Raw genomic sequence first — 25,117 nt, forward strand, 5'->3', positions numbered from 1 at the left:
GGGTGTAGGGTTGTGTGTGGGACCAGATGCATTGGGGTCTGGGTCTTGAGTGTTGGTCTGCTTGGGGCTGGCCGCATTGGGGCACAAATCTCATTTTTTGGGTCCTTTTGAGTACTGGCAGCACTGGGGCCCTTTTTTGGCAGTCGGGCCGCGTTTGGGACCGGCTGCTGTGGCACCAGCCCCTCAGTTCCCCTCCCTCCCCCAACATGGCGGCTCCCGCCTCACAGCACCGTGTGTGTGGGGGGGGGGGGGCGCGCTCCCGCGCGCGTGCGCAGCACCCCGGGGGCGCGCGGCGCGGCCCCGCCACGACGGGAGGGAGGAGACGGCGGCGGGGCGGGGGGGGGGAGGCAGAGGGGGGGGGTGTCCCCGCGCATGCGCACCGCGCCCCCCGCCCTCCCTCCCTCCCTCCCGCCCGCCCGCCCGCCCGCCCGCCGCCGGCGCAGCCGCCCCCGCTCCCGCTCCGCCGCCGCCGCCCCCGCCCCGCCCGCGCGCTCCCGCTGCCCGTGGCCGTGCCCGCGGCCGCGCGGGGCTGCGCGCCCCCCCCCCCCACCTCGTTGTTATCCGTGTGTGTGTGTCCGTGTGTCCCCCCCCCTCCCCGTTGTCTCCGTGTGTCCCCTCCCCGCTTCCGCCGGTAACGGCGCCGGAGCTCCTCGGGGCGCCGTCCATGAGAGACCCCCGCGGGCCGGGCAGCGCGCAGCGACCCCCGGCAGGGCCAGGCATGTGAAGATGTCAGTGGGATGTGCATGCCCTGGTGAGTGGGGCTGGGGGGTGGTTATAGGGCTGGGGATGGGGCTGGGGGCACCGTGGTTGGGGGCTGGTTATGGGGCTGGGGTCCCCCTGGTTTGGGTGCTGAGCTCTTGGTTATAGGGCTGGGGACCCCCTGGCCTGGATGCTGAAGGCTCCTTATAGGGGCTGGGGTCCCCATGGTGTGGATGCTGGGGTCTGGTTATAGGGGCTGGGGTCCCCATGGTGTGGATGCTGAGGGTTTGTTATAGGGGCTGGGGTCCCCCTGGCTTGGATGCTGGGGGCTGGTTATAGGGTTGGGGTCTCCTTGGTTTGGGTGCTGAGCTGTGTTTATAGGGGCTGGGGTCCCCATGCTTTCAATGCTGAGGTCTATGGGGTTGGGGTCCCCATGCTTTCAATGCTGAGCTCTGCTTATAGGGGCTGGGGTCCCCCCGGTTTGGGCGCTGAGCTCTGTTTATAGGGGCTGGGCTCCCCATGCCTTAGATGCTGGGGTCTGTTTATGGGGTTGGGGTCCCCGTGTGTTGATGCTGGGGTCGGTTTATGGGGCTGGGACCCCAGTGATGGAGGCTTGCATCACGCTGTGGGGCTGGGGTCCCCACGGCTTGCATGCTGAGGCCCTTTTATGGGGTCAGGCCCCCCAGCGTGTGGTGCTGGGCCCCCCTTTCTGTGGGTGCCTGCAGCAGCCCCGCTGCAGGGCTGCCACAGCCATGGGTGACCCCAAAGAGGGGCCGGGGCTGCACCTCCCTGGGGCACCCCGTGTGGGTGGGGGGCTCCGGGTGCCCCCACACAGCGGGGTTTGGCCGTGCACCCCCTGAGATGTGGGTGCTGGGCGCCCTGGCGGGGGGTGTGCCGAGGTGAGGATGCTCGGCGAGGCGGGCAGCAGGGGCTGGGGGGGCTGCAGGGGCTGGGGAGGGGGATTTGGGGGGGCTGTGGGGTTGTGGGTTTGCCCGCTGCTCGGTGTGGGATGCCCGGTGCGGGAGCAGCAGCTCCTGGGGGGTGCTGGAGGCTGCTCCGCCACTGGGTCCCGGGTGGCCCCGTGCGCGGGGTCCTGGGGGGGGGATTTCGGTGGTGCCTGGGGAAGGGGCTGTGCGGTTTCCTATACTCGGTGTGGCCCGGGGGGGTGTGTGTAGGGCCACAGCGGGGACACCGCTCCCTTGGGGACCTCGCTGGGTGATGGCCCAGCTCCGAGGATGCCTCTCGGTGCCACGTTGGGTACCCGGTGTTGCACCCCACAACCCGCTGGCATTGCAGCCGGGGGGGCTTTTGGGGCAGCAGCACCACAACACTTGGGGACCCCCCATGGGGGCATGACCCCCTGCATCCCCCACACCTCCCCACGGGGGTCCCCAACCAGTCAGTGCCTGGTGCCTTCCCCCCCCCAAGAGGGGGGCTGCTGTGGGGGCGGAGGGTCCGGGGGTGCCCCCGCGCCCCCCTCGCCTCCCCGCCGCGTTTCCATGCAGGCAGGCGGCCCCTTCCCCCACCGCCTCCTCCATCTCCCACTGGAAGCTGCCAGAGCGCTGCTTCCTCAAGCAGAAAGTCACGTGAAGCTGCCTCCCAGCCAGGCCAAACAGTTAAAGCACCAAGCCCCGACAGGCACCGGAGGGCACGGGGGGGCTCCGTGCGCCCCCACCTCCCCAAACCCTCCGCACCCCGGTCTTGGCGAGGGTCCGGCTGGAACGGGGGCGAAGGCAGAGCCCCAACGCGGCCCCCTCTGCCTCACGGGAACCCCCCCCGGGAGCTGGCCCTGTGCCACCGGCAGTGTCACCGCCGTGCTGGTGGGCGAAGGGGCGGCGGGGGGGCTTCATCATCACCCTGTGTGTGTCCCCCCCCCTTGGTTTCTCCCCAGCCTCCTGCGTGTGCGCACTGGGTGTGCGTGCGTGTGTGTGTGCACGCGCCCGTGCCCCCCTCCCTGCCCACCTCCCCGAGCTGGTGGCACGTCCAGAGGCTTCCCCGCTGGCTGTGCGCCCCCCCGCCCCCCCACTCCTCCTTTCTCCCCCTCCCCTCCCCGGACTGTTTATCGGAATATAGAAAAAACAAGCTCTGCCGCTGGCCCCCTGCCAGCCAGAAACATTTAATGAGCCGCTTTGCCCAGGCTGCTCTTCGGGGCTGCATTAACTTGGAGGAGTTTCCTGCCTGGGAGATGCCGTGGAAGGGGGGGGGCTCACCCCTGAAACACCCCCCTGCAAGCTGTGCCCACCCTTGGGGTCCCTTGTAGGGTCCCCTGTAGGCCTGCACCATCCCATACCCCTGTGGCTGCTCCTGTGCCAGGATGGAGGTTTGGGGTGGGGGGCAAGGTGCTGCTGGCCCCATAGCCAAGGGCAGTGCCCCCGGGGGTGGTTTCTGCCCCCGGGGTGCTTTCTGCCCCCCGGGAAGGAGCCGTGAGCTGGGGCTGGCAGGCAGCGGGAGCCCGGGGAAGTAAACACGAGCTGAATGGAGCCGGAGGAGGCCGAGGCAGCAGCAGCCGCCCTGCGCCCGGCACCGTGCCACCAGCCCCGGGGCCCGCTCGGAGCAGGGGGGGGGGCCCCAGCAGCCAGGCTCCCCGTGGGCAGCCCTCAGCACCGGGCAGGCCTTGGCACTCGGGATCGGCGTGCTCTGGGCTGTTATTTTTTATTATTATGATTAAAAAACAAACAACAAAAAGCCGGTGATGTTTTCCGCCATAGTAACGGTGTTGGTGCCGTGGGGCCCCCGGGGAGGGGGAGCAGAGGCACGCTGCTCCCTCCTCCCTCGCAGCCCTGCAGCCCTGCCCCTGCGCGGGGCTCCCGGCCTCTCCTCCCTGCAGGGCTGGCTCCGCAGCCCTCTCCTTTTGCAGCGGGGAAGGGACTCACCCAAGGTCAGGCTGCAGCGGGTTCCTCCAGCCTGAGCGCAGCCCCGGGCTGGCGGCGAAGCCCTGAGCCACCCCGGCAGCCCCCGGGCCTGTTTTGCGCCCCGTTGCAGGAGGGAGGGCAGCTCTCCGTGCGCCCCAGCGGGGTTTTCCTTCCCGACACACGTGTGCCATCGCTTCAGGCCCCGTGGCACGAGGCCTGGAGGGCCGTGTGTGGTGGGCACGGGGCGCTGTCAGCGTGCCCAAAATCGGGGCAGGAGCAGAGCCCCGCCACGGCGCTGGGGACAGGGGGAGGACAACTGATGTGTGAGTGCTTTGAGACGTGGACTGGGACTGCAGCCTGTCCGGGGGCTCAGCTCCTGACCCCACAAGTCACGTTATTGCCTCGCCAACGCTGCTGAGCCTCGTGCCCGGCACCTCCACGGTGCTGGAGCTGCACCCCCAGCGCCCCGCGGGTGAATCGTGCCGCTCCCGGCCCCCTGCGCGAGGAATGTGCTGTGCAGGGGGGAAACGGGGTGCTGGGGCCGGCCCGGGGGGAGGCAGGTGAGGCAGGAGGAGAGGCAGCTGCGTGCTGAGCCGCCCGGGGAATCCCCACTGCCCCTGTCCTCCGGGCTGGGAGCGGGAGAGCCGGGAATTTGGGAATTCACCCGCCTGCTTGGGTGCCTCCCCGCCCAGAGCCGGCGGCGAGACCCTCCCCAAACCCCCCGAACCCTCCCCAAAAAGCTCCACGGCAGCACGGCCATCTCCTCCTGCCCTGCACGAGTGGCGGCGGTGACACGGGTGTCTCCTGCTTGCACCCTGCACCTTCGGCTCACTTTCCCATCTCGATTTCGTGCCGCCCTCTCTCTTTCTCCACACCTTCGCTGTGGGATTCCCCCGGCCACATCCGTGCAGCTCGCTCACACGAGGGCACGCACGCGTGTGCGCGGTGAGGTGGGCGCTGGGGGCCTGCCTCGCGCACGGTTTGGGCACATCCCTTTGCTGCTCTGGCTCTGGGGAAGCTGCTGGAGCAGGGAGCAGCGGGTGCTGGGGGGTTTTTGGCAGCCCCGGAGCAGGGCAGGGGCTGGGTGCCCCCTCCCCGGCCCCCCGGGGCAGGCAGGATGGGGCCGGTGACCGTTATCAGCGCGCCTGCAGGCTGGGGCTGTGGTTTCCTGCTGTTGCTGCAGGGGGAGGGCGGTGGGGAGCCCGCTGCCGGCCCCACCTGGAGCGGGGAGGCGAGGGGGGGCGGCAGCCTGGCACCCCCAGACCCGTCCCCGTGGCCGGGGTGTTTTGGGGAGGCAGCACGGAGGTGCAGGAGCGTGGCCGTGCACGAGGGCTGGTGCACGCTCGTCTTTGCAGCACGGCCACGTGCCGGGGCACCCCTGTGGGCACGGGCACCCGCGGGGCTCTGCGCCCTGTCCTGCCCTGACAGAGGGCACCAAGAGGGGCAGGATCCCATCAGAGCCATCACACCCAGCTCCCCGTTGCTGTTTGTCTCCTTCCCTCCCAAACCGCTCGCTCCCAGGGCGTTAGATGGGGCCGTAATCTCCCCTCTGCCAGCCCCTGCCCTGCTCCCACCCCACCCTGCCCGTGGGGCCGCAGATAACGCCCTGCCTGCTCCCACAGGGCCTCGGAGCAGACGGGGGGGAGGCTCCCGGGGGTCTCCCAGCTCCAGCAGAGCGGGGGGCCCCCTGCTTTCTGCAGGAGCCGCCGGCCCCGAGCCCCTCCTCCGCGCCGAGGGGCTTGCGCTGGGAGCAGAGCCAGGTTTGTGCAGCCAAACCCAGGTCGGAGCAGCCACCGGCTGAGTGGTTTTGGGACGCCGGCTGCTCCGGGGACAGCGAGGGGAGCGGGGTGTCACCCCCTGCTCCCGCTGTGTGCCAGGCCTCTGCGCTGCCGCAGCAGCGTGCGCAAACCTCTGGCACGCGTCCTCGGGCACTGGAGACGCTGCCAGCGTGGTGCTCAGCCCTTGGGGCTCCTCGGTGAGGGCTGGGGGCTGCCCTGGCCCCGCTGCCACCCTCCTTGGAGATGGAGGAGCAGGCACCCGGCCCCAGCTCCTGCCTCGCTGCCAGCAGGAGCAGATCGCAGCACGCTGCTTCGCCGGGCACGGGGCAAGCCCAGGCGCCTGGCCCCGGCGTGCAGCGACCGGTCTGCAGCTCGCCCGCCCCGGGCTGGAGGCTGCCGGGCTGGGGAAGCGGGGTGAGCCCGGGGTAGGGTGGGCAGGAGCCCCTGACGGAGCCCCCTGTGGGGTTCTGGGGAGCTGGGTGAAGCGGTGCTGGGGAGGGCTGAGCCTGCAGGCAGGGGGACGTGTCCCCACGGAGGTGCCCGCGCTCTCCTCCCAGCTCTGCACCGTGCTGGGTGCTCTGGGGAGCCGTGGTGTGCAGCAGCACCGTGCCTGCTGCAGGAGGCTCGGAGCAGCAGCGAGCTTCCCCTGCAAAGCCCCGGCTGTCCCCAACGTCGGGGCTGTGACCCGGAGCCACGGGGGCCAGGAGCCACCGTCCCCACACAGCGGTGGCCGTGTCCCGGTTTGGCCTAGGCGGCGGAGCGGAGGCAGCTGTTAACAGGAAGGACACACATGTTAGCAACAAAAACACAGCAGCGAGAGGAAGCAGAAGCGATGCATTATTGATAGAGCTATTTGATGCTGCTATATTCGGAGAGCTGCTTCGGAGCAGCACCGCGCCGGGGGTGAGGGGAGGGGGTGGGCTCTGCTGCTGGAGTTACCTGCGGGAAACAACCCACGGGAGGCGTCCCACGTGTGGTCCGGGGGGGGTTGCAGCATCCCTCCCAACCACGCCACGGGGATCCTACAGGGTCCCAGTGACCCCCGCGTGTGGGTACAGGGGATGTGGCATCCCCCTCTTGCTTATCTTTGAGGAGTGGGGTGTCGTGGGTGGCTGCTTTCAGCAGCGTAAATCGGCAGGGAGCAGCGCCGCGGGGCCCTGCTGCAGCTCCAGGGACCTCGTCTCCTCCCTGCTCAAGTGACAGTCCCCAGGGCAGCGGGGCTGGGTGTTGAGCCTGTGCCTTGCTTTTCCCCTGAAGCAGCTCTTTGGGGTGGTGTCGAGGATTTCCAGCCCCCCTGCGATGCTGCCTGCCCCCCTCTCCACCTGGCCCCGGGGTGCTGGCTGGGCTGTGCTGCCCCAGCGCCTCTCTCCATCCATCGCAGGATCCCAGCCCGGCCCGGGCTGCGGGGACCAGCCCCAGGCCAGGAAACTGGCTGTAAAACGAACCATTCTTGTAACATGAGAGAATCCACCTGGAGCGTCTGGAGTCGTAAACCCCGCGCTGCTGGCAGGCTCGCCCCCGGCCGCTGCCAGAGGGGCCAGGGCTGGCGGCCGTGGGTGGCCGCGGCGGGGCCACGAAGCCTGCGGGTGCAGGAGCCGGGGCTCGGGGGCAAGGCTGAGCCCTGTGCTGGCACCCCATGTGCCCCTCGGTGTGAGCAAGGTGGTGGCCAGGGATGGGATGGGTTTTCCAGCTCCTGGGTTATTTTTTTGGGGCAGGATGCGCGTTGTGGTACCTCCAGCACGGCGTGGGAGCACAGCGGGCGCTTCTCCGGTGGTGGGGCCGCTGTGAGAAGCCCCTCGCCAGCAGGACCTGCCACAACCTACGTGCAGGATGCTCCTTCTTGGAGCCGGTGGGCAGCCTGGTGGCCCTGCACAGCGCTCGTGTGTCCTGCGCCCCTCGTGGCACCTTCCTCCAGCTCCCCTTGTGACACGGGGTGGCAGCGCTCAGCGCGCACGTACCCAGGTCCTCCTCCTTGCTCCCTCCAGGGCGCTCAGGATCTGCCCCCGTAGGCAGCTTCTCCCGCAGCCCCCGGGCTTTCCCTGCGCGTCTTGGTGTCTGGAAATGGTTTTGTTTTGGAAGGGTTAATCCCGGGAGCCCCCAGGATCTGCCGCCTGCTCAGCATGAGTCATTGTTGAGTTTCCAGCCTCCCCCAAGCCTCTCTCCTGGGGAGCGATGGATGGAGCCGTGCCTTCTCCAGAGAAAAAGGGGGGCCCACCTGCCCCTGCCACCCCCCTGATCCAGGCGAGGGAAGGCCCCCTTGGGGGAGGCAGAGAAGCAGAGCCGATTTCCATTTGAAAGGCGGTGGCTTTGTGGTGCAGGGACGGCTGTGCCTCCCCCAAAGGGGTGCTCCGGGGTGCGCGCTGCGCCTCCCCGCTGCGGGCTGCGTCTGCGTGCGGGGGTGCCCCGCTCCTGCCATGGTTTGGATGAATCCCGGATGCTGGGAAGTGCCAGGCCAGTCCGTCTCCCCGTTGCTGTTTGTGCAGTTTGCATGGCTAGCAGGTTTTTTATTATTGTTATTTTTTCTGTAAGCGTGTCTCTGCGTCCCCGCTCCGTGCCTGCGTGCGCCAGGGTGGGCACCGGGTGTCAGTGCGGGCACCCTGGGCTGCAGGCTCCCGTTCCATGCCCCCACTGCCCTGCTTGTGTTGTGGGGACATGGCACACGAGGGGAAGAGCCCCAGGGGGGTGGGAAGCTGGCATGGTGGCACCATTCCCACATCCCATGGAGCAGGAGCGTTGTCCCAGCCACCTCTGGTCCAGCTGGCAGCGGGAGCAGGCTTGCTGTGGGCACACAGAGGTGCAGAGGGTTTTATTCGTGCTGCTGTGTGTCCTGCATGCATGCAGCGTGCCCTGCTTCGCTGGGCTGTGTGGCTGGCACCAAGCTTCCCCTGCTGGGCGAATCGGAGCTGTTGGAGCATCCGTGATCCCACTAGGGACGTGTCCTGGATGTGTCCTGGGGCTGGCTCCTGCTGCACCAGCGGTGGGTGTCCCACAGCCCTGGGGACAGCCGGAGCTGGTGATGGCCCTGCCGTGCTGGTGGGGACGTTTGCAGCCCTGCTGGCCTTTTGGGAAGCCAGGGAAGACGAGGGGCCCATGCTTGGGGGGGTCCCGTCGTGGAAATGCAAGGAGCTGGAATCGGCCCCGCGCTGCGGGCGAGAGCGCATCGCGAGGAAGGGGCTCCCCCAGCAGCACCACCACCACACACGCTTCCCAGCTGCATCCCAGCCTTTCTGCTCTCCATCCAGCATCTATTTAATTATTAACTCGGCTATAACCATAAACAGCTGGGGCTGCTGCAGCCACGTGGACCAGTCCAGCGCTGTCGTCAGAGCCGAGCAGGGACACGTGAGCAGTCCCGGCGGGCTGCTGAGCCCCGGGATAAATTGCTCGGGGCGTGTTTGTCGTGGATGTGCTGGGCTGTGGAGCCCACGCACTGGTGGGTGCTCCTCTCCGAGCCCCGTGGCCATGGCACGGGCACCAGGAGTAGCTGTTCTGGGGGCAAAGCACCCCTTTTTGCAGTATTTTGTGCCTGTGGCTGGGTGCGCATCGTGCAGCCTTGAGATCCGGAGAGGGAACGGGGCATTTTAATGGCCAGTCTTGACCAGGAGAGCTGTGCCATCTCGTAGCTGTCATTGGTGTCACGGCCAGGTGATTTATTGCTCTAACGACAGCAGGTTGTGGCCTCCCAGAGCCCGGCTCACCCGCTCTGCACAGATGCAGGCTGGCAGGAGCCGGGCAGCGATGGGGCGCTCAGCGTCCCCTGTGCCCCGTTCCTGGGCACTGCACGTTTCCATGGCACGGCCAGCGCGTGCCCATCCCGCTGTGCCTGCCTCTTGCAGAGCTGCCTTTGTGGGGCTTTTCCCTCTGTTTACCCACAGCACTGCCTGTGAGGTGACGAGAAAACGAGGCTGGAGGCGCGGTGGCTGGGGAGAACACCCCAAAACCTCGCGGTGCCGGACGAGGTTTCTGCGCACACCCTGCACGTGCTGTAACGGAGGAAGGGGATGTGTGGCGGGCCCCACAGCTCTGCCTGTGTTACCCCACGGCTGCTGCTTCGGGGCAGGGAAGGGGTGTGGGAAGGTGCGCGTACGTGTCCGGGGCTGTGCCAGGAGCCGTGCAAGTGCGTGCCGGCCCGGAGCCTGCCTGTGAGTGTGCGTGTGCAGGGCGAGCCGCACGGGTGTGCGCATGTGTGTGCCTGCTGCGTGCACCCAGCCTGGCTCTCCCACCTGGAGCTGGGGGGGCTCTCGGGGCACGGGGCAGCCAGGCTGAGCTTTGGGATCCCAGCCCAGGAGGATCCCAAATTTGCCTGTGGGGTTACCCAGGGGCACCCGGGCTGGGCTGGTGGGTGTCCGTGGGGAGGACGCGGTGTCAGCAGGGCGGGTTGCTGCAGAAATGTGGCTTTCTGCCCCCCCCCAAAATGATTTTGGCTTTTTGACAAAATGGAAATTTTCACCCAAAAGTCCTCATTGGAAAAAGTTAAGAGGCTCATCAAGGAGAGAAAAGCTCGTGGATGTGCTGCCCGTTGCGAAACGCTGCGTTTTACTCGCCGTGCCACCTCCCCAATGAGCTGCGTGGTGTGTTATTTTTTATTTATTTTTTTGTTCTTACCAGAAAACGGGGGAAAGGGAAATAAGTTTAAGCGAGAAAAACCCTGAAAAACTTCAAAGAAAAATCAAAGCAAACTAGAGAAAAGTAGGCTTTTATTGAAACTTTCACAGGGGAAGGGATATTTTCCAGCTGGTGCCAAGCTCAGCCCTGGGCTGTGCTCGGAGCCCTGACGAGCTGCAATGGGGGCACCTCCGTGCGATGGGCCTGCTTCTCCCAGCCCGCAGCCCTTTGGTGGGTACCTGAGCAGCAAAAAGGGCATCTGGGGGCTTGGTTGCTCGGTTTCCCATTTTCTTTTTATTTTTTTTTGTTTTGCTCGGGGGGGGGGTGCTGGGCGGTGGGCTCGGGCTGCGCCCTGGGCGTGAGCCATCAGCGGCTCGCAGGCAGCCGCGGCGCTGCCGCCTGTTTGCACGCCGGTGGTTTCTCCTCCCAGGCGTGGAGGCGGTCGGTGCGATGCTCACAGGCGTCGGTGCGCGACAGCCCTGGCTCTGCTCAGCCAAATAAATAACCACCGCTCCTTCCTGGGCCCTCCGCTCGCACGGCGCCCGTCCTGCACCTCCCCGAGCCCCAGCGGTGCGCGAGGGAGGTTCCCAAGGCACGGACCAAACCTTGGTGGTGCTGTGCACGTTGCCCATGGGTTTGTAAAGCATCTTTGGGCACTCAGGCATTGAATGGGTGAGCACGAGCAGCGTCGATGCAAAGTTTGAAGTGTTTGGGCTAGGGCTCGAGCCTGCCTGCGGTGTGTTCCAGGCGCTGAGCATCCCTTAGCGGAGCCGTTCTCCGCTGCCGGCCTCGTGGTGTTGGTCCTCATGTGCCTGAAAATAGGGTCGTGGGGAGACCGCCGGGGGTCCCTGTGCTGGGCTCGGGGAATGGGGTGGGTGGCAACGTGGCTTTTGTGCGTGTAAAGCAAGCAGCCTTCTGTTTGGGGGCATAGGGGGGTGTGTGGGGGTGCACGTGGAGAGGCAGGTGCACGGGGGACAGGCAGATGTAGGAGCGTGTGTAGCTGTGTGTGTATAAATGTGGGGGCACAGGGGAGTGCACAGACACGGGTGTGGGTGTGGGGTACAGGGGGTGAGCGTGGATGTGGATATGGGGGTGCAGGGGGCGCTCACAGATGTGGGTACAGACTTGGGGTTATGGGGGTGTGCAGAGATGGGGATATGGACCAGGGGGTGTGCACAGCCATGGATATGGACAGGGGGGTACAGGGGGCGTATGTAGGTTTGGATATGGTTTTGGGGGTGCAGGGGGTGTTTATGCTGCGGCTGCAGACACCAGACTGCCCCAGCACCCCAAGAGCACCCCCCGAGCAGCGCAGGACCCCAACCCTCCAAACTTCCAACCACCCTCGGTGGCGAGCAGCGGGCCACCCCCCTACCCCCTTTACCTCCCCAAACACCCCCCCAACACCCCCTTAACCCCCTCCCCCGTTACGGGCCCGTCCCTTCCCCTTTGTGCCGGTGCCGCCGGCGGTGCCGGTGCCCCGGGGCGAGCCGCGGGGGGGGTGCGCGCGGCCGGCAGCGGGCGCGCCGCCGCCGCAGCCATTGTGGGGTCGGCGCGGCGCAGACAAAGGAAGCGCCCCGCGCCCCGCCCCGCCCCGCCCCGCCGCCGCCCCCGGCCCCATGGCGGCCCGCAGCCCCGCCGCGCTCCGACCCCCGCCCCAGCGCCGCCGCCGCCGCCGCCCGCCGTGAGTCCCGGCCCCCCCCATCCTCCTCCTCCGCATCCCCCCCCACCCCACACCCCCGGGAAGTTTCCTCTGCGCGCCCCCGGAAAGTTGAGAGCGCAGGCACCGGCACCCCGGCGACCCCCCCCCCCCAGCTCCCTCTCCAACAACCCCGGTCCCGCGCCCGGTGCGCGCTCGGTGCGCTCCCGGTGCGCGCCCCGGGTGCCCCTGTTCCTTTTCTCCCTTCCCGAGCTGCAGCCCCCCCGGCTCCCGGCCCCATCCCCAGCTCGCCTTGGCTCCGTCTCCAGCTCCCCCGTGCGTCCCGGGCTCCCCTCTTCCTCCCCCGTTTGTCCCCCTGTCCCCCTCCCCGTCCCCTCTCCCCATCACCCGGCTCCTGCCTCTCGGAGAGGTGTCCCCGTCCCCTGGCGCTGCCGGCAGCCCTCGTGCCCCGCTCCATCCCGACCCGCAGCTCCCTTTGTTCTTCCCCCGGCTCCTTCCCTCGGCCGAGCCCCCTGACAGCTGCCCCGCGCCCCCCCGGCCCCCTCCGGGCACTCTGTCACGGGGGGCTGCTCGCCCACCTCTCCTCCCTGCCCGCCGCAACTTTGTCCTCTCCCGCAGCTCCGAGGGTCCCGTGAGCGTCTCCAAAGCACCTCGGAGGGAACGAAACGTCCGAGGGGGTGCACGAGCAGGGGTGCTGCAAGACTTTGGGGTTGTGGGAGCACGCAGCTCATCCCTGCCCACAGACAAAGCCTTTCGGGGCCGCAGGGGGGGCACGGGGGGAGCAGCACCTGCGTGTGCTCCCGTTTCTATCACCGGCCCCGTGCTGACGGAGGCTTGGCACGAGCTGCGGGGCCGCGAGCCCTCGCCCCTGGGGCTCCCCGGGGCCCGTCCCTGCGGTTTCCCGGGGAGCTGAAGCGACTCGCCCGGGCAGGGGACTGGGTCCCTGCTCCGCAGCATGGGGCCCTCGGGCTGAGCAGGTAATTTTCCCACTGAAAATCTCGGCTCTCCCACGCCTCTCCTGAGTGGCCGGGAGAGACGAGCCCCGAAGCTGCCGCAGGGCTGCGTGGCTGGGACACGGCACTCGTGGCTCCAGACGGGTCCTGGGCGATGGGCAAGTGCAGGCTCAGCTGGGGACATGGCCAAGAGAGCGGGGCTGCAACATGAGAGAGAGCCCGAGAGAGAAGCGGGGTGAAGAAGGGCTCAGCAGGGCAGCCGTGCCACGAGGGTCCCTGCTCGAGACGCGAGCGCAGGACTGGGAGGCTGCGGGATCCTGCGGGGGCTGGAAAACTTTCTTCCCTCAATCAGTACAGCTTGTTCTGTTCCTCTAAAAGCGCCGCCTGGGATTACAGGTCAGACCGGCGCTCCTCGCGGCGATGTTGGGGCAGACCCGGTGGCCTTCAGCTGCAGGTGTGGGAGCAAACCCTCCTCACCCAGCTCCGCGGGCGCTGCTCTCGCCGTGCGTCCCGGAGCGCTTTGTCTCGGCGGGTCTGTAGCGACTCCTCCGGAGCCGGTCGGGTGCCAGCTCTCACGGTTTGTGTTAAGTCCCGGTGGATTTGGATGTCTTCTTTCTTGAAAGCCTCGGGTTGTGGCGTGTTCTTGTTGTGGGAGAGTTGTGGTTTCCTCTGAAGGAGGAGGGAACGTGGTCTCTGCCCTCCTGATGATGTAGAAATCCCAAATCTGTGATCCAAGCACACCTGGAGGACTGGGGAAAGGAGCGCTGAGCAGAAAGGTGTGCGAGATGTGTTGTTTTAAAAACAGAGAAGTTGTGATCCGAGGGGAGAGAGGCTCCCGCTGGGAGGTTTGGCGATGCGGGGCTTTCCCTGTGGTTTGCTGGGGACTTTTCCCCTTGGCCGCAGCCGATGTAAAATAGGAAGGTGCCAGTGAAAGGATGCAAAAGTTCACCGGTGAGCTGAGGAGCCTTTCACTGGTGATGCGGAGCCTCTCGGCTTCTTTTGGAGACGGGTGAGAGCAGGCAGCACGTCCCGCATCCCTCATGGTGTGGGGAAGAGGTGGGCCAGGTGGGCACGAGGACCTGTCCTTCTGAACCATGTCCAGCACCTCAGCCATTCGTGCCAGCCCTCTGTGCCCTCACAGCTCCGAGCACCCTGCCACGAGCTCGAGCTCTGCCTGAAGGGACAAACCACGGCTCCTGCACAGCCACGGAGCAGCAGCAGCGCTTCTCCTGACCACCTCTCCTTCGGAAAGCTCCCGTCCTGCGAGTGACCCGGTGGGCAGGGTGCTCTGACATTAATTGCTCTGTGCGGCTGCTAATTGCTCCATGCGGTTGCGACACCTGCGGTGGCGAGGCTGTCCCACCGGTTGCCCTCCTGGCCGTTGTTTCAGGCAGTCTGCTCTGAAAAGTGGGGATGCCCGGGTGAGGTGGGCCCGGGGCTGGGCAGCAGAGGTGGGGTGGTTCCTGCAGGGCTTTGCTCCTGGGTTGGGGAGCTCCCCCTGGGCCACGTGTGCCCATGGAGCAGCGGGTGGATGCGTCCCAAACCCGTGGCTCTCCGGGGTTTTGTCCCTCCCTGCTGCGGCACGGTTTGTGCTGATCAGTCTGCCGGCTCTTTCGGGATGGGAATTGGGTTCAGCTCCTCCGTAACTGCTGTGCTATGTGCAGGGGGGTGCTGGTGCCGTTGGCAGATCCCAGTCCCACTGGGATCAGCCCTGGGCTGCGTTGTGGGTACATCCAGGGGCTGGTTCCCCTGCCTCCAGCCGGCTGGGGGTGCCTCTAGGCGCAGGGCTGTGATATTGCTCCATATGAGGGCGGTGAGGACAGCGAGCAGCCTGGTGTCGGGCTGGAGGGATCCTGAGCACTGTGCCAAAAGCCCTGACACCAGGTACAGCACGTGCTGCCATCGGGGCAGCACCACGCAGGTCCAGCACCCGAAAGCATTTGCTCTGAGGTCTGGCACGGGCTGTTTCTGCTCGGTTTAACCCAGGACAGAGACGTTCAGCTGGTGCATGTGGCACTTTGCAAACTGTTCGGATGCCAGCAAGCTCCCCCCGCGCTCCGTGCAGCGCTGCTTGTGCCCTCCCTACCCCGGGCGGGCATCCCACTGGGGGGTGACGGTGCTGCTGTCCCCGTCCCCGTCCCCGGGCTGCAGCTGGGACACAACAACATGGAGCGAGGCGGCGGCGGCGGCGGGGCTGCGTCCCCGGGGACTACGCGTCCCAGCGTGCAGCGCTCGTTGCTCCTCGCCACGGCCGGCAGCGAGCGGTGCATCCCGGGATTGCCAATCTCCATGCGCCACGTGGGGGCTGACAGCCTCCCTCGGCCCCGGGAGCAGCACCACCGCCGGGGCCGGACGGGCTTTTCTCTGCCTTTTTTCTCTGCCGTGAGCTGGGGCACAGGAGCTGTCTGTGAGCCCTGGAGGACCATCACCGTGCCTGGCTACCTTTGTGTATCTTTCCTTGCTGCCACAATCTAAAACCCTTTGAAAATGCAAATCCTAGTTTGTCAGGAGCGTTGGTTGCTCTTTTTCCCCACGGGATGCTGACGAGGGTTTTCTCCAGCCCTGTGGTTCCAGCACTGTGGTGTTTATTTACTTCCATGTGCCGCCCGTGTGCTGGCAGCGGGAGAAGCCGAAGTCCAGCCCCGAGCATCCTCACTTTGGGCACCCTCACTTTGCTGTAGGAGCCCCGGAGGTGGAGGGCTTTGGAGGGAAGGGAGAGCGACTGGAAATGCAAAAGGTGCATTCCTGAGGCTGAAACCGGTGATGTTTGATGAGGGATCTCTGGTCCGAGCCAGCAAGATGAGAGGAACAATTGGGGACAGTGGGATGCGTCCCTGAGCGTCCCAGGAAATGCCTGGCTCGCGCCACATTGATGGCAGTGGAGCTGAGAAGTGGGTTATCTGCGGGATTGCATCTGGGGCTTGCAGCGCTGGAAGGGATTCAATTTTCAGCCCGTCGTGCAGCTGGCAGGGCTCGCTGCCTCCCGCTTCGAATCTCCCTCCACGCGTCTGCGGGCCTGGCCACGAAGGGGGCTCCCGCTAGCCCCGGCTGCGAGCCCAGCACCCTGCTGAGCACCCGGCCCCGCCAGACCCCAGCGTCAGACAGAGCAGAGACGAGGGCACAAATCCACATCCCGAGGTCTGTGGCTTGGCCCAAACCTCTCCGGCGTGCCCGAGCTGCTCCAGGGACGCACGGCTGGAGGCTGGGGGATGGAGCGCCGCGGAAGCACTGGGGCACGGGAGCTTTCCAGCTGTGACAGCTTTTTAATCAGCCCTTCCCAATTCATCTCCCGCCGTCCAGATCCGCCAGGCTGCAGTTAATTATTGCTCTTCTGGCCGCCCGCTGTCCCCCTGAGTTTCCAACTCGGTCACTAGGAAGGAGCGCCTGGGATTTCCCTGCTCAGCGTGCTCTGGTGCTGATGTGCTGGGGTGCCTCCTGGCGTGTCCCCTGCGTGTCCCCAGGAGGAGGCTGACTCTAAACAGGGATTGGGGAACCCGACGTGCTTGATTTTCAGCCATACGGCTCCTTGGGCAGCTTGGCAGCAGCAAACCAAAGCACTTTTGGGAGTCCCCAGGTGTGCTGCAACAAATCGCCGGGTGCCGCACGGTGCCGGCAAGGGGACAGCTAATGGTCAGGGTGAGCTCGGAGGCTGCTCGGATGTGGGCACAGCTGCTGCGTGGCTCAAGAAAAGTGAGAGTGTAATCCTCAGGACAGGCAGTGCTGTGGGTTCTGCCCTGCTGTGTGCTGGTTTTTACTCCAAGCTGCAGCAGGGGGTGTGGGGTGGTGCCTTTGGTTCGCGCTGCCCTCTCCGTGCCCTCCGAACAAGAGGAAGGAGGGATGGAGGAGCAGCTCTGCCGGGGCACACCGTGCACCTCTCCGTGTGTTTTGGCTTTTCTGGATGCTTCTCCTTGCTTCTCCCCCCCAGCACCAGAAACCCTGAGGGGACGAAGCCACGTGAACCACTTGACCCGAGTGCGAATTGCCGCCCTGCGCCCAGCTCCGGAGAGCGCCCTCGCCAGCAGGGCTGGGCTGGGCAGATGGATTTCCTGCCTCTCTCACGGCTCCCACAGCCCGGCAAAGCAGCGCCTGCGAAACAATGCGGCTATTTACACTGCAAAGCCTCGTTAGGCAGCCAGGAAGCGGGCCGGGAGCATGCCGGGAAGCAGCGGCAGCCCTCGCGCGAAGGCTCGCCCCTGTGCCACCGGCTGCTGGGAGGAGCAGGATGCTCCCTGCTTGAGCTGCGGCCTCGCTGGGCCGTGCTTCTTCCCTTGTACTTTCATTTTTGTTAATGCCTCGTTTCTGAGCTCTGCTTCTCGTGCACAAAGCGCAGTCGCTCCCCAGCTGGGGAAGGAAGGCTCCACTTGGCCAGAGGGCACCTGCGGGGGTGCAGGGGTGACAGCGAGGTGCTGGCGCTGCTTTTGGCTCTGCAAACACTGCACTCCCCAGCTCTGGGGGCTGCCCGGGGATTTTCTATCCCATTTCCAGCTGCAGGGACACTCAGCACAACAGGCAGGGGAAGCAGGGGAGAAGGCAGACAGAGCGCTGGGCACGCCGGCTGGGACGTGGCTCCCTCACGGACGCACGGAGCCGCTTCCCCAGCTCCTCCCGCTGCTCCCATCGCCCCGTGCCGTGCGGGTGGGCTGCCCGCTGCCCCCGGGGGTCCCCTCCTCCTGCTCCGCGCCGCCCCTTGGACCTGCCCGGGCCGGCAGCTCCCTCGCCGCAGCCTCAGCCGGATTTTCCTCGCCGACCACGTGCGCGTTTCTCGCGGCGCCGAGCCTCTTGCCGGGGGGAGAGCGAGGGTGGGGAAGGGTCCGGGACCCCATGCCCCTGGGGAAGGGGCAGCATGGGTAGCAGTGGCATCGCACTGAGCACACGGTGTGCTCCGTCCGTGCCTGGGTGAAGATCGGTGCTGGTGCTGCTGTCACAAAATCGTGGCCTTGTCCCGTGTGCACTTGGTAGTGTGTGAGTAGCTGCGGTGGATTTAGCATCCGGGCAGCCCGTAGTAAATCTCAGGTCTGTTGCTAACCTTACTTAAAACCACTTAACACAGCAGCGTATTTTGAAAATCGTGCTCAGGGTGCTGGAGCTGCTGGGATCACGTCACCGGCTCCTCTCCCTCCCCTAGCTGCTGCGGCAGGGTGCCTAGCAGGGCCCCAAAACTGATCCTATCGCTGCTAAATCTGCTCGGGGTGGAGCAGGGCTCCGTCCCGTCCTGGTTGTCAGCAAGGCAGCAGGAGCAGAGCGGGCAGGGAGGGATCTCCCCCATCACCACCTTGGCACACCGTCCCGTGCCCACCGAGGGTGTTCGTGCTCTGCGGCTCAGCCCTGATCCACGCATGGCCGAGGACAGAGAAGCTCACAAAGCAGGAACCCTCGGGGGCTTTTCCTCCCTTCTCTCATCGATGAATAAAAACAAAACATCAGAGGGTGAGATCCGCTGGTTCTCTTTTTTTTGCTCGAGGACGTGGTGCCCGGCAGCACGCAGGGTTCAGCCTCGCTGCTGCTTTCTGCGCCTGATGGATCGGCTCCTTTCAGACAGAAGACACTCGCCTTTGGAAAGTTTCCTGTGCATCAAGCACGCTTCAGCTTAATGCCATGTAGCAGCAGCAAGGCGGCGAGGAAAATGCTGAATTTCCAGCACGGCTTCGGTGGAATTTGAATTTCCGTGGGGCACAACTTGAGCGGGAGTGGCGCAGAAAGCAGAAATTCCCTAGCGCCAGCACCGACCTCCGTGGCAATTTTTTTTTTTAAATCGATGTAGGTGGGGGTGAGGGGCTGTGCCCCAATTTCCTTACGGATTTCTGCTCCTCTTTTTGTGCCTGCCGAGGACGGAGACGTTCCCTGCAAGCCGGCCGGTGCCACGGCACCACCGGGGATGTCCCCGCGGCGGCGGGGCCGGCCCAGCCGGTGAAACCGGCGCTCCCTGGCACCGTGCCCGTCCGGGCCAGCCCGGCTGCCTGGCTGCCCGCCGGCGCCGAGCCTGAGCCCGAACCCGAGCCCAAACCCTCGCCTGGCCGCGGGGAGTGGCTCAGCCCCGCCGCACGTGTCTCGGCGGCGCCCGGCTCGGCGTGCCGGGTCCTGCCGGCAGCGGGGCGTGCCGCGGCGCTCCCGGGAAGCTGCCGGGTGGGGGACCGGGGAGCGTGGGAGCCCACCCTGAGGTCCCCTGGGGAGCAGGGACACGGGGTGCGGGCGGTCCCCGACTCCCCAGGGTGTCAGCGCGGGGTGCCGGGGGGCGGCGGGGATGGTTGGTGGCGGCTGCTTCCATCTCGAGCACGGCAAGCGCCGGGCTGCCCGAGTGGCAGATGGTGGCTGCCTGGGGACCCGCCGTCCGGGCGATTATTCACCCGTCTCCATGGCGATGGAAAGGTCAGCAAAGCGATCCCCTGCCATTCCCCGGGTCGGGGCAGCGGGATTAGGAGCAGCCTGGAAGGGCTGGGGGGGTGGAAAGGGCCTGGAGTGATCCCCAGCGCCCCGGCTGCACCCATCCCTGGGCTGAGAACCGGTGAGCCCTGGGCACCCGGTGTGCCCTGGGCACCCCTGGGTCTGGCCTCTTCCTCCCCCTCCTCCTCCTCGCCACGGGGATGAAGCAGGGTGACCCTTCTCGCAGGCTGCCCGCGGTCGGTGCCGGGGTGCAGCCGGCTGACCCCATGCCTTTGCTTTCTCTGCAGGCTGTTCCTCTAAGTCGTTCAAGCTGTACTCGCCAAAGGAGCCCCCGAACGGCAACGCCTTCCCCCCCTTCCACCCGGGCACCATGCTGGATCGAGATGTGGGGTGAGCTGGGGCTCGGGGAGGGGTCTGCTGGGTTTGGGGTTCTGTGAGCCTTTGGCTTGCCAGAAATGTGGTGAGGCTGCAGCACGTGGAGTTCAGGTAGTGCGAGGGGAGAGACGGGACCAGAGCAGGGACCGGGTGGAGAAATGGTAAATTTTGGGATCGAGGGGGTCCCAGGTCCCCAAGCGCTGCAGGACCAAGTCCCTCGCCAGGCCAAACTCCTGGGGTGACTCCAGACAGGGAGCAGTCCCAGCCCCTGCCAAAATGTCCTATTTTCCAACCCCAATCCTGCCCGGCTGCAGAGGAGCAGGGCGCAGCTCCCAGGGGCTGTGGGACAGGTCCCTGGGACCGGGGAGCAGAGCCCAATTTTGGGGAGCGAGTCCCCCTGTCAGCATCCCGACTGCTCAATGCTGGTGGCAGGGAAGGGAGGGCAGGGGTGGAGGTGTCCCCATTGCTGACCCCACTGTGTTGCTTCTCCCCCCAGCCCTACTCCCATGTACCCACCTACGTACCTGGAGCCTGGCATCGGGTAAGGATGGGGGTGCCCTGCAGGGTGGGCATGCTGCTGGCCCGTGGGGACTTATGGGGGGTGCTGGGGCTCTGCCCAGCCCTAAAGGGGGGGTGTGTCTGTGTGTCCCCATCCCTGTGACCCCCACGGGGGTTCCCTCCCGCTCTGAGCGCTCTCGCTCTGCTCCCTGGCAGGAGGCACACGCCGTACGGCAACCAGACCGACTACAGGATATTCGAGCTCAACAAGAGGCTGCAGAACTGGACAGAGGTGGGGAGCTCAAGGGGAGGGTGGCCAGGGGCGGGGGGATGCTCCCAGCTGGGTGTGTTGGGGACAGGGTCCCTCTGGCAGGATGGGGACAGCCCCTTCCCTGCAGCCCGGCACGGGGCTGTCGGTGACCCGGCGTCTCTCTGGCACCCCCAGGAATGTGACAATCTGTGGTGGGACGCCTTCACCACGGAGTTCTTCGAGGACGATGCCATGCTAACAATCACTTTCTGCTTGGAGGATGGACCAAAGAGATACAGTGAGTAGCAGCAGGGCCGTGGCTGCGGCTCGCCGCGGTGCCGCGCGGGGAGGAATGGGCGAGCACACCCTCAGGAGCCGGGTTGACTGACTTCATCTTCCTCCTTTTCCCACTCCAGCGATCGGCCGGACTCTGATTCCCCGTTACTTCCGCAGCATCTTTGAAGGGGGGGCCACGGAGCTCTACTACGTGCTCAAGCACCCCAAGGAGTCCTTCCACAACAACTTCGTCTCGCTGGACTGCGACCAGTGCACCATGGTGACCCAGCACGGCAAGCCCATGTTCACCCAGGTACCGGCAGCACCCAGCACACGGGGCTGTGCCCACGAGCACCCGGCTGTGATTATGGCACGGGGTGCCCCGTAGCATCCCCTTTTTGCACAGGACCCCCCAGTTTGTGCAGCCTCGTGGGTTTGGCTTGTACCAAGCACGGGGAGGGTGTCCTGGTGTGCAGTGGGTTCCCGGGGGTGTGGGCTGGGGGAACAGGGTGGCAGCGTGTGCTGGCAGCGTGTGCCTGACCCTTTTGCCCTGGCCAGGTGTGCGTGGAAGGGCGGCTCTACCTGGAGTTCATGTTCGATGACATGATGAGGATAAAGACGTGGCATTTCAGCATCCGCCAGCATCGAGAGCTCATCCCCCGCAGCATCCTCGCCATGCATGTGAGTTCTGCTCCTGTTCTCTCCCTGCCGTGCACAAGGGGGCCCCTCCTGTCCCCCCCCATCTGGAGCCTGGGGGGGGACCAGGACGCATCCTGGACGCAGCTGAGCCCTGTCGCTCTCGCCCCTAGGCGCAGGACCCCCAGATGCTGGACCAGTTATCCAAGAACATCACCCGCTGTGGGCTCTCAAACTCCACACTCAACTACCTCCGAGTAAGTGCGCAGGGGATCTGGGAAGAGGGGTTCAGAGCAGTGGGGCAGCAAATCTGCCAGAGCCTGCGAGCCCCACGCGCGGCTCGGGTGGGCGCAACGCGGAGACGGCTGCGTGCCAGAGGGCCCCGTGCCGGTGCCAGGGGCATTTTGTCTAACCCCGAGCCTCTCTGCTCCCTGCAGCTCTGTGTAATCCTAGAACCAATGCAGGAGCTCATGTCACGGCACAAGACCTACAGCCTCAGCCCCCGGGACTGCCTCAAGACCTGCCTGTTCCAGAAGTGGCAGCGGATGGTCGCGCCGCCTGGTGAGTCTGCGCTGCCCAACGGGCTTCCCGGCACGGACGGGAGGAGGTGGGGGTGGTAGAAAAAGGGTTTTGGGGGGCACCAGCTGCTTCTCCTTGGGGCTGACCATCTCTCCCTCCCGGGCCAGCGGAGCCAGCGCGGCAGCAGCCCAGCAAGCGCCGGAAAAGGAAGATGTCGGGGGGCAGCACCATGAGCTCGGGCGGGGGAAACACCAACAACAGCAACAGCAAGAAGAAGAGCCCGGCCAGCACCTTTGCCCTGTCCAGTCAGGTACCTGTAAGCATCCCGTTTCCATTCTCTCTTCCTTCCCCGGGGTGGAGGGGAGGGCTCCCAGCCTCGGGGAGTGGCTGAGGGGAGAGCCCCAGGGCTGCCTGTCCGAGCCCCCCAGCCCTCTCCTGGCGATGGGGACAAGCAGGGGGGCGGTCTCCAGGACCCCCCCCTTTGGTCTCAGCCCCTGCAGAGAGCGAGACCCAGCCTGGGGACGGGGGGGTTACAGCCCCTGAGCACCACCCAGGCGGTGCCCAAACCTTGGGGCTGGCGATGGGGAAGGGGCTGCGGTGTGGGGGGCGGTACGGCGGCCAGGGCTCCCCCCACCTCGATTATGTTTCGGGACCGTCTCCCCTTTCAGGATGTGATGGTGGTAGGCGAGCCCACGCTGATGGGGGGGGAGTTTGGGGACGAGGACGAGCGGCTCATCACCCGGCTGGAGAACACGCAGTTCGACGCCGCCAACGGCATCGACGACGAGGACAGCTTCAACAACTCGCCCGCGCTGGGGGCCAACAGCCCCTGGAACAGCAAACCGCCCTCCAGCCAGGAGAGCAAGTCAGAGAACCCCACGTCGCAGGCGTCGCAGTAACGGCCCTGCGGCCCCCCCCGACCCCCCCGCGGACTCAGTCCAAACCGATCTACCTGTACATTTGCAACGGAGAGGGACTGGGAAGCGGCGAGGTACCGGGGCGCACCGGCGCCGCGCGGCCGGCGGGATGCACGGCCGGGGGCGAGCCCCAGCCCTCTCCCCCCACCCTGCTCCCACCCCAAAACCCCGGGGCAGGGGTGGGTATCCGGGGCCGTAGCTTCGTTATTGCCCCCTTCTCCCTTTCCCTCCCTGCTTCTTCCCCGGAGAGCTTCTCCTCGTCCCCTCCCGGTGCGCCCAGCCCCTGCCTGCTGAACGGGGGGAGCGGGGGCGCAGCCGCCCCGCGTTGGGGTGCAGCCCAGCTCTGCGACCCTCTTCCTCCTCCTCCTCTTCCTCACCCCGGGTCTGGCGGCTGGGGTTTGCTGGGCAGCAGCCCGCAGGGTTGGTTGCACATCTCCAGCCCGACCTGGGGCTGGGGGGGCCAGCGAAGGACACAGCCCCCAGCCGGGGGTCAGATCCTGCTGCGCTGGGGGTGCCGGCGAGGATCTGGCGTTTTCCCGCTCTCCCACCCCCCCGTTTTGCTCCCTATCCCCTCTCTCGCCCCACAGCAGGGCCCACGGGGGCTGTGTACATAGGAATCGCCTGGCAGGGAGGCGGCTGGGGGGCGCGGGGGGGGCCGAGGCCACAGGTCTGTGCCGGTGGCCGGTGCCCTCGCTCCGTGCCTGCGGCCCCCGCGTTCCTGCCCGGAGCACCCCGGCCACCCCCCCCCCGGCTCCCGGTACCTCCTACTTTTGTCTTTTTTTTTTTTTTTTAAAAAAAATAATATTATTAAAATTGTAAGTTTAAAAAAAAGAAAAAAAAAAAAAAAAGATGGGAAAAGCCCCCACCCCCCCCCCCTATCCCCTCGCCGGTGCCCCCCCCCCCTCCCTGCCCTGAGCGCTCTCACCCTGTCCTGACTTTTGTACAGGCTTCTTCTCTTGGGAGTCTCGTTTTATATCCAGTTCGGAGAGCTTCAAACCAAGGAGAGACTTTGCAGACTTCCTTTCTAAATCCCTCCAGGGGGTGGGGGGCAGCCCCCCCCGCCTCCCTCCTCAATGTAAATCTTGTGTGCTGTTGTCCCCGCTGCCCCCCCCCCCCCTCGGGTTCGTGTACCTCGTGCTTGTACATTTCCGCGCTGTAGACAGTGTGTACGATACTGTTCTTTCAATGTGTTATCACTAGAGCAGGTGCCTCCATCGATGTTAGGGGAAACAACGAGAATAATAATAATTTTTTTGGGTTTTATTATTTTTTTTTTTGGTTTAAAAAAAAAAAAAAAAAGAAAAAAAGGAAAAAAAAAAAATAATTTCCTTCCAAGGCTTCTTCCACGGAGAAGACAGGAGGTGCCTGGAGGGGGGGGGGTGTTTGTGCTCACCAGCTCCCCCAGACAGCCTCAGTGGTGCATTTTTGGGGGAGCTGGGGCCCTGGGATACCCCCCCGAGTGGGGGGTTGCAGCGTGTGCTGCCCTGGGGGGGGCCGGGCAGGGCTGGCTGCTGGGTGCACGTGCGTGTGCGAGAGCGTGTGCGTGTGTTAGGGAGCCTGGGGCACGCGGAGCAGCCCTGCGGTTTGGGGAAATGGGGGGGTCTGCACCCCCCTCCCTCTGCCAGCCCCCCCCCAGCCGGTGTCCCCCGCTGCGCCGTGGGGCTGGGGGCTGGATGGTGCCGTGGGGACCCCCCCAGTGAGCACGGGGGGCTGTGGGTGCAGCAGGGGGGCTGCCCGCACTCTGTGTCTCTCCCACCTGTGGCTGAGATGCTGGGGGGGTGGCCAAAGTGTGGGGGGGACCCCCGTGACGCCCCCCCCTGCTGCTGTCCCCGGGGTGGGGCTGGGAGATGGTGCCTGAGCCCCGTGCTCAGCCCTGGCCTGCTCCCGGCCCCAAAACCCCAGGGAGACGCCTTGGGGTGGCTCCTGCGCCCTGGGCCCCCCCCCCCAGCATGGGGACCCCACGGTGGGGGCCTGGCACGGCGGGGGGGGGGCTGTGCTTTGCAGTTTAGGTACGATTGTCACCGCTGCCGCGTTGCTGGGGCTCCCGTGGGGTGGTGACGTGCCCCTCGCTGCCCCCCGTCACCCCCCCGGCACACACTGTAATGCCTTTTTGTTTCTTTTTTTTTTTTTTTCTCTTTTTTTTTTTTTTTTTCCCCTTCTTCTCCATAGTTTGTGCCATTTATGAGTCATGTATGGTACCAATAAAACGACTTTTCGGTTTGAGGCTGTCCCGAGCGCTTATTTCCCAGCCAGGACTGGGGGCGTTTCACACCCACTGACCCCCCCCCCCCCCCCCCAGGGCTGTGGGTAACGCTGCAGCAAGGGGGGGGCATTCACAGGAGGAAAATTGGGGAAAAAAAGGGGTTCCTGAAACAGGAGTGTGCTGGAGCGTGGAGGTGGGGTTGTGCCTGCTTCGTCATAGCAGAGGGGACAGGGGCAGGGATGGGGGTGACAGGAGGGATGAGGGATGTCACCTGGCCGCATCCTGCCCACGTGCAGCTCATTTGGGGTGCGCTCAGAGCCTTCCCCCCCCCGGTGCCCAGGAGCTGGCAGAGGGCCCGGCCGCTCCTCACCTCCCGCATTGCGAGGAGCTGGGGGGGACCGGCTGGACCGGGTGTCCCCAAGGCTGCACCAGGAAGGAGCTCGGGGACGTCCCCTGTGCGCACCGGGAGGGTGCATGGCATCAGCAGGCAGGAAAATGCCGAGCTTCATACCCCG

General features: G+C 65.9%; 1 protein-coding gene across 2 annotated transcripts; it reads left to right on the forward strand.

The window, feature by feature from the left end:
* The first annotated feature begins 546 nt into the window (after positions 1-546).
* Positions 547-24,622, forward strand: LDB1 (LIM domain binding 1). 2 transcript variants are annotated; one of them, XM_068688279.1, is made up of 11 exons: positions 547-751; positions 19,216-19,318; positions 19,800-19,844; positions 20,018-20,093; positions 20,247-20,349; positions 20,468-20,640; positions 20,886-21,008; positions 21,137-21,220; positions 21,401-21,524; positions 21,650-21,798; positions 22,151-24,622. In XM_068688279.1, exons 1-11 carry the CDS (start codon positions 727-729, stop codon positions 22,379-22,381), a joined length of 1,236 nt encoding a protein of 411 aa, XP_068544380.1. In that variant the 5' UTR covers positions 547-726; the 3' UTR covers positions 22,382-24,622. The 2 variants fall into 2 exon arrangements, with proteins under 2 accessions (XP_068544380.1, XP_068544379.1); XM_068688278.1 differs by lacking the exon at positions 547-751 and having other exon boundaries at positions 21,650-21,792.
* The last annotated feature ends 495 nt before the right edge of the window (positions 24,623-25,117 follow it).

Source organism: Anas acuta, chromosome 7 (assembly GCF_963932015.1).
Source record: "Anas acuta chromosome 7, bAnaAcu1.1, whole genome shotgun sequence".
NCBI lineage: Eukaryota > Metazoa > Chordata > Aves > Anseriformes > Anatidae > Anas > Anas acuta.

Excerpts from the sequence above, each read along its gene's own strand:
- LDB1 (XM_068688279.1), top strand. The coding sequence starts at position 727 with ATGTCAGTGGGATGTGCATGCCCTG. Across the intron at positions 20,641-20,885 it reads GCAAGCCCATGTTCACCCAG|GTGTGCGTGGAAGGGCGGCT; the intron begins GTACCGGCAGCA and ends TGCCCTGGCCAG. Across the intron at positions 21,525-21,649 it reads GCGGATGGTCGCGCCGCCTG|CGGAGCCAGCGCGGCAGCAG; the intron begins GTGAGTCTGCGC and ends CTCCCGGGCCAG.